The following is a 10,217-nucleotide window of genomic DNA, read 5'->3' as shown; positions in this document are numbered from 1 at the left end:
CAGGAGCATGGGGTGCTGAGAGGTCAGTGAGCTGGTCACATGGGGAGGGGGAGGCGCAAGTGCTACTGGGAAATGTAGTTTTAGCTGTGGAAGAATGCAACCCCCCATTCAGCACAGATAAGGGAAATACCCTCTACGCGGTGTCTGCATACAGTGAGCGTCCCAGTCACCGGCCGCCCGTGCAGACAGTGGCACAGCCCAGTCACCGGAGTAGCCACAGCCAGCCACTGCTTTAGTACAAGTTACAACAACTCATCCTCAGCCAAACAAGGCAGATATGACGTCAGCACTGCTGCAGCCAATCACACGCGCTGTCTATCCCTCTAGCCCCTCCTCTCACGGAAGGCGGTGGCGGTGAGCACTTCTGCCCGAGCTACATGTCCTGACGTCGCCGTCTCTCGCGAGAATATGCAGATGAGCGTCGAGGGCGCGCGTTGTGTGTGCGCAGCCGGTTGGGGCCTGCAGACGTCTGTGTGTCACTGAGCAGTTGGGTGTGGGCCCCGGAGTCGGCGGAGGCTGCGGTGCACAGCGGCCACTTGTCGGAGACCTCGCAGCAGAGTAGAGGAAGACAGCGGCAGGAAGGGAAGGACCCGGGGCTGGGAGGGGGAGGGAATGAAGATGGCGGACGCTAAACAGAAGAGGAACGAGCAGCTCAAGCGCTGGATCGGCTCAGAGACTGACCTGGAGCCGCACGTCATCAAGCGGAAGAAGACCAAGGTGAAGTTCGACGATGGCGCCGTGTTCCTGGCTGCCTGCTCCAGCGGAGACAGCGACGAGGTGCTCAAGTTACTGGACCGGGGGGCTGACATCAACTACGCCAATGTGGACGGGCTCACGGCTCTGCACCAGGTACCCGCACCGCCCGACTCCAGCCTGGCACAGGGTCCTCTGCTGGGCCTTCCTGTGAGCTCTGGGGGGGGCAGTCAGAGTGTGCCATCCCATGTCTGGGGGGGTAAGTCATACTGTGCCATCCCATATCTGCGGGGGGGGGCAGTCAATGTGTGCCATCCCATATCTGGCGGGGGCAGTCAGTGTGTGCCATCCCATATCGGGGGGGGGGGGCAGTCAGTGTGTGCCATCCCATATCGGGGGGCGGGGGGGCAGTCATTGTGTGCCATCCCATATCGGGGGGGTGGGGGCAGTCATTGTGTGCCATCCCATATCTGGCGGGGGCAGTCAATGTGTGCCATCCCATATCGGGGGGGGGGGGGCAGTCAGTGTGTGCCATCCCATATCGGGGGGCGGGGGGGCAGTCATTGTGTGCCATCCCATATCGGGGGGCGGGGGGCAGTCATTGTGTGCCATCCCATATCGGGGGGCGGGGGGGCAGTCATTGTGTGCCATCCCATATCGGGGGGCGGGGGGGCAGTCATTGTGTGCCATCCCATATCGGGGGGGGGGGGGCAGTCATTGTGTGCCATCCCATATCTGGGGGGGGTGGGCAGTCATACTGTGCCATCCCATATCTGGGGGGGGTGGGCAGTCATACTGTGCCATCCCATATCTGGGGGGGGTGGGCAGTCATACTGTGCCATCCCATATCTGGGGGGGTGGGCAGTCATACTGTGCCATCCCATATCTGGGGGGGTGGGCAGTCATACTGTGCCATCCCATATCTGGGGGGGTGGGCAGTCATACTGTGCCATCCCATATCTGGGGGGGTGGGCAGTCATACTGTGCCATCCCATATCTGGGGGGGTGGGCAGTCATACTGTGCCATCCCATATCTGGGGGGGTGGGCAGTCATACTGTGCCATCCCATATCTGGGGGGGTGGGCAGTCATACTGTGCCATCCCATATCTGGGGGGGTGGGCAGTCATACTGTGCCATCCCATATCTGGGGGGGTGGGCAGTCATACTGTGCCATCCCATATCTGGGGGGGTGGGCAGTCATACTGTGCCATCCCATATCTGGGGGGGTGGGCAGTCATACTGTGCCATCCCATATCTGGGGGGGTGGGCAGTCATACTGTGCCATCCCATATCTGGGGGGGTGGGCAGTCATACTGTGCCATCCCATATCTGGGGGGGTGGGCAGTCATACTGTGCCATCCCATATCTGGGGGGGTGGGCAGTCATACTGTGCCATCCCATATCTGGGGGGGTGGGCAGTCATACTGTGCCATCCCATATCTGGGGGGGTGGGCAGTCATACTGTGCCATCCCATATCTGGGGGGGGAGGGGGGCAGTCATACTGTGCCATCCCATATCTGGGGGGGAGGGGGGCAGTCACACTGTGCCATCCCTGAGGGGTGTGGGGGGGGGCAGTCACGCTGAGCCATCCCTGAGGGGTGTGGGGGGGGCAGTCACGCTGAGCCATCCCTGAGGGGTGTGGGGGGGGGGGCAGTCACGCTGAGCCATCCCTGAGGGGTGTGGGGGGGGGGGCAGTCACGCTGAGCCATCCCTGAGGGGTGTGGGGGGGGGGCAGTCACGCTGAGCCATCCCTGGGGGGGGGGGCAGTCACGCTGAGCCATCCCTGAGGGGTGTGGGGGGGGGGCAGTCACGCTGAGCCATCCCTGAGGGGTGTGGGGGGGGGGGCAGTCACGCTGAGCCATCCCTGAGGGGTGTGGGGGGGGGGCAGTCACGCTGAGCCATCCCTGAGGGGTGTGGGGGGGGGGGCAGTCACGCTGAGCCATCCCTGAGGGGTGTGGGGGGGGGGGCAGTCACGCTGAGCCATCCCTGAGGGGTGTGGGGGGGGGGGCAGTCACGCTGAGCCATCCCTGAGGGGTGTGGGGGGGGGCAGTCACGCTGAGCCATCCCATACCTGTGGGGGGGGGGGGGAATCATACTGAGCCATCCCATCCCTGTGGGGGGGGGCAAGCCGGGCAATTGTTCTGTGCCATCCTATAGGTGGCAGTGCAGGCAATCGTACTGTTCCAAACCTGTGAGGCAGTCCGGTCTTTTGTACTATTTCATCCCTTACCTTGTGGGGTAGTTCGGGCAATCTTACTGTGCCATCCTATACCTTGGGGGGGGGGGGGGGTGTAGGTGTAGTTTGGGAATGGTACTCTGCCATCCTGTAGGTGGCAGTGCAGGCAATCGTACTGTGCCATCTTATAGGTGGCAGTCCAGTCAGTTGTATTGTGCCCTCCTTTACTACGGAGGGTAGTCCGGGCAATTGTACTGTTCCATACCGGGGGGGGGGGGGGGGGGGGAGACATGCCATCAGTGATATTGTGCCAACCTACTCCATGCCTGAGGATGCAGGCCGGGCAGTCGTACTGTGCCATGCAATCCTGCTGCGCCATCTATACTTGGGGTACAGGACACGCATTTATACTGTGGCATCTGTACCTGGATGTTGGCCACGTATTGATACCGTCCTCCCTTCCTCGGTACAGGCCAGTCATTGATACTGTGCCAACGCTCCGTATGTCACCATCCTTTGTGGCTAGTCACTGCCCATGTGTCACTCAGCGATCCATAGAAGGAAACCATATGCCCCACAGTTGCACATCTTTCCACCAGTACCATTGCTGCTGTGAGATCACCGTGCCATATCCCCATCACATGTCAGGATTGGCCAAGAAATTCTAATTCTAGGTTTGTTGTTCTTAATGTCCAAATACAGGTGGGCTTTGCGGCTCACCATCTAATAGAATTTATTTAGGCTAAGTGCACATGTTGCAGAAAATTTCTGCACAAAAACCTGAATCCCTTCCCAGAAACCGCACCTATTTTTCCCGCGGCGGTTTTTGCCCGGTTTTGATGCGTTTTTGATGCGTTTTTTACCGCAGCGGTTTCTAAACGCATGGGAGAAGCCAAAACCGCGGAAAAACCGCAAAATTAATGTGCATGCTGCGGTGCGGTTTTTACCGCGATGCGGTTTTTTCGTGGTAAAAAAACGCATCAATGTGCACAAAAAGTGCAAAATGCATAGAAATGACTGTGCACCTTATTTTTAGCGGTTTTATAGTGAAAACCGCGGTAAAAACCACTAAAAAAACGCTGTGTGTGAACACAGCCTTAGGGCTGGGGTACAATGCAGAATATGGGCAGTCACCCCCTGGAGGGTGTGGGGAGGCTCTGTCAGGTACTCGGTGTTGTAAAGTGACAGCAACTTCTGTGCATATTTCCTGGACCATTGGAGTGTAGCTGTACGCTTGGTGGGAGGGGAGTGTCCATGGGCACACTTTATAAAAGTCCAATATATATGAATAAAATCTAAAATTCCTTCATATCCTTGGAGAGTAGGAACACTTCCATTCACTGCCGGTCTTCCATGCTGATGTTTGGTATGTTTCTGGGAAGACATCGGCTTATCCAGCTTTCCTATGGCTTTAATGGTAGCCTTTCCTAGTGACGTCCTGATCCCCTCTGTGACCCTACATATTCAGGGGTATTGCTGACGGCCAGCGATTTTATAAGAAAAAAGGAAGAAACTAACACAAGTAAGCGATAGAAAAGAATCAGCCATTGCATAGAAGCAGCGTCTTATGGCTTCACGGAACATCGCAATAGGAAGTGCGCTTGTAATGGAGCAGTGGGTAGGTTGCCACAATGACAGCCACCTATGCCCGCCAGCCGCTGCTACAGAGCTGGTGGCTGGGCTTCCTCAGTATGAGGACTGTGTATGCTTGTGGCCCTCACATTGGAATCTCTGTGTTGGCCAAATAAGGGCAGGTTAGCAAAGGGAGATAATGCACGAGGTGCCGAGCTCGGGTTGCACTACGGGGCTTTGTGTACAGCTGCTTAGCTAGGATTGGACTGGCACAAACATAAGGAATCCGAGATTTCGGTCAAGGTCAATATAGAGTTTTACTGTGCATCTAAATGTGGAGCAGATAGCCACATGGACTTTTGGCTTCTTCAGCTCTGTAGTCATACTCCCTTTAACAGTGTAGAGCCTGGAGAATTTGAGCTACCCTTTCTAGATGGTTCTATTTGCTGTAGTAATCAATAAATACACAACTAAGTACTTACACGCAGGGCTGTGGAGTCGGTATAAAATGGACCGTCTCCGACTCGTAAAATATATATTAGGTGCAGTAGTTCAATGCAGAATGTGCTGTAAGTGTTCAGGAGAATTTGGGAAAGTTATGAAATGTTGTATAAATGTCTGATCTGTCCCTGATCTGAGGATCTGGGCTTTTAGTGGAGATGAATCTGTGCTGCACTTTATGTACATGCTCAGTAGTGACCAGTGCTGTGGAGATGTAGATGAGATGAATCTGTGCTGCACTTTATGTACATGCTCAGTAGTGACCAGTGCTGTGGAGTTGTAGATGAGATGAATCTGTGCTGCACTTTATGTACATGCTCAGTAGTGACCAGTGCTGTGGAGATGTAGATGAGATGAATCTGTGCTGCCCTTTATGTACATGCTCAGTAGTGACCAGTGCTGTGGAGATGTAGATGAGATGAATCTGTGCTGCACTTTATGTTCATGCTCAGTAGTGACCAGTGCTGTGGAGATGTAGATGAGATGAATCTGTGCTGCACTTTATATACATGCTCAGTAGTGACCAGTGCTGTGGAGATGTAGATGAGATGAATGTGTGCTGCGCTTTATATACATGCTCAGTAGTGACTAGTGCTGTGGAGTCATAGATGAGATGAATCTGTGCTGCGCTTTATATACATGCTCAGTAGTGACCAGTGCTGTGGAGATGTAGATGAGATGAGTCTGTGCTGCACTTTATGTACATGCTCAGTAGTGACCGGTGCTGTGGAGTCATAGATGAGATGAATCTGTGCTGCACTGTATGTACATGCTCAGTAGTGACCAGTGCTGTGGAGATGTAGATGAGATGAATGTGTGCTGCGCTTTATATACATGCTCAGTAGTGACCAGTGCTGTGGAGATGTAGCGGAGATGAATCTGTGCTGCACTTTATGTACATGCTCAGTAGTGACCAGTGCTGTGGAGATGTAGATGAGATGAATCTGTGCTGCACTTTATGTACATGCTCAGTAGTGACCAGTGCTGTGGAGATGTAGATGAGATGAATCTGTGCTGCACTTTATGTACATGCTCAGTAGTGACCAGTGCTGTGGAGATGTAGCGTAGATGAATCTGTGCTGCACTTTATGTACATGCTCAGTAGTGACCAGTGCTGTGGAGATGTAGATGAGATGAATCTGTGCTGCACTGTATGTACATGCTCAGTAGTGACCAGTGCTGTGGAGATGTAGATGAGATGAATCTGTGCTGCACTTTATATACATGCTCAGTAGTGACCAGTGCTGTGGAGATGTAGAGGAGATGAATGTGTGCTGCGCTTTATATACATGCTCAGTAGTGACGAGTGCTGTGGAGTCATAGATGAGATGAATCTGTGCTGCGCTTTATATACATGCTCAGTAGTGACCAGTGCTGTGGAGATGTAGATGAGATGAGTCTGTGCTGCACTTTATGTACATGCTCAGTAGTGACCAGTGCTGTGGAGATGTAGATGAGATGAATCTGTGCTGCACTTTATATACATGCTCAGTAGTGACCAGTGCTGTGGAGATGTAGATGAGATGAATCTGTGCTGCACTGTATGTTCATGCTCAGTAGTGACCAGTGCTGTGGAGATGTAGATGAGATGAATCTGTGCTGCACTTTATATACATGCTCAGTAGTGACCAGTGCTGTGGAGATGTAGATGAGATGAATGTGTGCTGCGCTTTATATACATGCTCAGTAGTGACCAGTGCTGTGGAGATGTAGATGAGATGAATCTGTGCTGCACTTTATGTACATGCTCAGTAGTGAACAGTGCTGTGGAGATGTAGAGGAGATGAATCTGTGCTGCACTTTATGTACATGCTCAGTAGTGACCAGTGCTGTGGAGATGTAGATGAGATGAATCTGTGCTGCACTTTATGTTCATGCTCAGTAGTGACCAGTGCTGTGGAGATGTAGATGAGATGAATGTGTGCTGTGCTTTATATACATGCTCAGTAGTGACCAGTGCTGTGGAGATGTAGATGAGATGAATCTGTGCTGCACTTTATGTACATGCTCAGTAGTGACAAGTGCTGTGGAGATGTAGCGGAGATGAATCTGTGCTGCACTTTATGTACATGCTCAGTAGTGACCAGTGCTGTGGAGATGTAGATGAGATGAATCTGTGCTGCACTTTATGTACATGCTCAGTAGTGACAAGTGCTGTGGAGATGTAGCGGAGATGAATCTGTGCTGCACTTTATGTACATGCTCAGTAGTGACCAGTGCTGTGGAGATGTAGATGAGATGAATCTGTGCTGCACTTTATGTACATGCTCAGTAGTGACAAGTGCTGTGGAGATGTAGCGGAGATGAATCTGTGCTGCACTTTATGTACATGCTCAGTAGTGACCAGTGCTGTGGAGATGTAGATGAGATGAATCTGTGCTGCACTTTATGTACATGCTCAGTAGTGACAAGTGCTGTGGAGATGTAGCGGAGATGAATCTGTGCTGCACTTTATGTACATGCTCAGTAGTGACCAGTGCTGTGGAGATGTAGATGAGATGAATCTGTGCTGCACTTTATATACATGCTCAGTAGTGACCAGTGCTGTGGAGATGTAGATGAGATGAATCTGTGCTGCACTTTATGTACATGCTCCGTAGTGACCAGTGCTGTGGAGATGTAGCAGAGATGAATCTTTGCTGCACTTTATATACATGCTCAGTAGTGACCAGTGCTGTGGAGATGTAGATGAGATGAATCTGTGCTGCACTGTATGTACATGCTCAGTAGTGACCAGTGCTGTGGAGATGTAGCAGAGATGAATCTTTGCTGCGCTTTATATACATGCTCAGTAGTGACCAGGGCTATGGAGTCAGTGGAAATTGTCGGTGATTTCGCTTACCGACTCGACAGCACTAAACGTCAGACTCGTATCGACTTGGCTTTCCATTGTGCTGGATTATAGTGCACAGCTTATTTTGCTTCCTTGTTCCTCTCCACTGTTTTAAATATGCTTGAGTTCCACCTGAATCTCCATGTATTTATTGTTAATAAGTATTGCTTTATCATATGTAACAGATAGAGGTCCAAGCACTAAATCAAAGTGATCAGTTGTTTTTTTTTTTTTTTTCATTCATTCTGTCTTTTTTTTTTTTTTAATTTCTTTTTTCACTTTTTTAGTGCTAAATAAATAGCCCATATATCTGGAACCATATTGCAGACTTAAAGGGGTTGTCCGCTACTCGGACAACTTTCTGAATACCTATGTTTTCCCCCATTAAAATAACACTTTCCTCCAGTGCCGGCGCCATTCCAGCGATTTCAGCAGTGGCTCTCCCGGGGCCCCGGTGACAGTCACGCAGTCCCTGTGGCCAGTCAGCGCTGGATTCACATTTCACTCTTGCATACAAATCAAGACATTTGGAGGAAGTGAGAGCTGCTGCTGCTCTCGCTTCCTCTGGATGTCAATTATGTCCGTAGGAGAGGAGAGTGAAGCCAGCGCTGATTGGCTGCTGGGACTGCGTGACATAATAATGTCGCGCGAGCTCCGGGAGAGCCACTGCTGTAACTGCATCTGAGGGGAGTATAAGTGTTGTTGTTTACAAGGGGGAAACCTAGGGATTCAGAAGGGGTTGTCTGAATAGTAGACAGCCCCTACATAGAAAAACAAACGAGAAAGAACTGCAATACTCACGGAAGTAATTGTAACAGCTTTTTTGATTTTTGACCTAGTGACAAGCCCTCTTTAAAGGGTTTTTCAACTAACATACAACTTGAGCTTCATCCATTCAGGACCCAAATTATAAAGACAATGGATAGTCACCTCCTGGAGAGTGAAGTGACTTGTCATGTGCAGGCTGCAGCCAATCTTTGGCTGCAGTTCATCAATATTCCAACAGAGCAGCATCCTGTTTGATGGAATAGTTAAAGGGTTTTCCCATCTCTATGATCCTATCCCAATATGTAGTGGTTGTAGTAATACTTCATGTGCGGGGCATTGCAGTAGCGTAGTTGCTAGTGGTCACCTAACCTCCACTGAGTGGTCGTAACCATGGATATCTAAACTACTGCAATGCCCCGCACGTGTGGGGCAAGTGACATAGCTTCAGAAGAACTATACTGCATTTCTAATTGGAGGTAATTGCTAATATTACTCCTCCTACATATTGGGATAGGATCTTGGAAATACCACTTCAGGTACTGCAGGTGCTAGCCATGTCCCTGTCTGTGGGCTGACTGTCCTTTGTCTTTATTGTAATTGGGCTTCTGAATCTACTCAGTGAGGTGATCCAGTAGTGGACAAACCCTTTAACCCCTTCCTGACATGAGACGTACTATCCCGTCCATGGGACCCGGGCCCCTATGCCCATGGACGGGATAGTACGTCTACCGCGATCAGCGGCGCCCACGTGGTGAGCGCCGCTGATCGCGGCCGGGTGTCAGCTGATTATCACAGCTGACACCCGGCACAATGTATCAGGGGCAGTCACGGACCGCCCCCTACACGTTAACCCCTTGCACACCGCGATCAAACATGATCGCGGTGTACCGGGAGTTAAAGGGAAGCATCGGCAGGGAGGGGGCTCCCTCCGTGCTTCCCTGAGCCCCCCACGGCAGCGCAATGTGCAGCGCTGCTGCCGGGGGCTCCTATCCTGCAGGCCCCCGAATCCAAGATGGCGACGGGGGCCTGGAGGAAGCTGGCTTCCTCAGTGACTGCAAAGTGCAGGCATGAGGAAGCCTTCTGCACTGCCTGTGACAGATCGCTGATCTGTCACAGTGATGTGACAGATCAGCGATCTGTCACAGGACAGTGATGTCCCACCTGGGACTATTTAATAAAGTAAAAAAAAAAAAAAATTAAAAAAAGTGTTAAAATAAATTAAAAAAAAAAATCGCCAAATAAATTAGAAAAAAAAAATATTCCCCCAAATAAATCCATTTTTTAGAAATAAAAAACAAACAAACAATGAAAGTACACATTAGGTATCGCCGCGTCCGTAACGACCCGCCCTATAAAACTGTCCCATTAGTTAACCCCTTTAGCCAACCCCTTAAAAAATAAAAATAAAAAACGAAGCAAAAAATAATGATTTATTATCATACCGCCAAACAAAAAGTGTAATAACGCGCGATCAAAAAGACGCATATAAATATCCATGGTACCTCTGAAAACGTCATCTTGTCCCGCAAAAAACGAGCCGCCACACAGCATCATCTGTAAAAAAATAAAAAAGTTATAGCTCGCAGAATAAAGCGATGCAAAAATAATTATTTTTTATATAAAATAGTTTTCATTGCATAAAACCGACAAAACATAAAAAAAGACCTAAATA

The 10,217-nt window shown here is 50.6% G+C and overlaps 1 protein-coding gene across 2 annotated transcripts in view; it reads left to right on the top strand.

Annotated features, from left to right (window-relative positions):
* The first annotated feature begins 345 nt into the window (after nucleotides 1-345).
* Nucleotides 346-10,217, top strand: part of PPP1R12A (protein phosphatase 1 regulatory subunit 12A) — a 167,884-nt gene continuing 158,012 nt past the window's right edge. The window contains exon 1 of one of the 2 annotated variants that reach the window (XM_073541516.1): nucleotides 346-849. In XM_073541516.1, coding sequence (XP_073397617.1) covers nucleotides 613-849 — 237 coding nt within the window. In that variant the 5' untranslated portion in view covers nucleotides 346-612. The remainder of the gene's footprint in view (nucleotides 850-10,217) is intronic. The other variant, XM_073541515.1, reaches the window with a different exon arrangement.

Source organism: Dendrobates tinctorius, unplaced genomic scaffold, assembly GCF_039654945.1.
Source record: "Dendrobates tinctorius isolate UK_male_01 unplaced genomic scaffold, ASM3965494v1 ptg000122l, whole genome shotgun sequence".
Classification (NCBI taxonomy): Eukaryota; Metazoa; Chordata; class Amphibia; order Anura; family Dendrobatidae; genus Dendrobates; species Dendrobates tinctorius.
The sequence above is the reverse complement of the archived record's forward strand: the minus strand, read 5'-3'. Positions and strand labels throughout refer to the sequence as shown.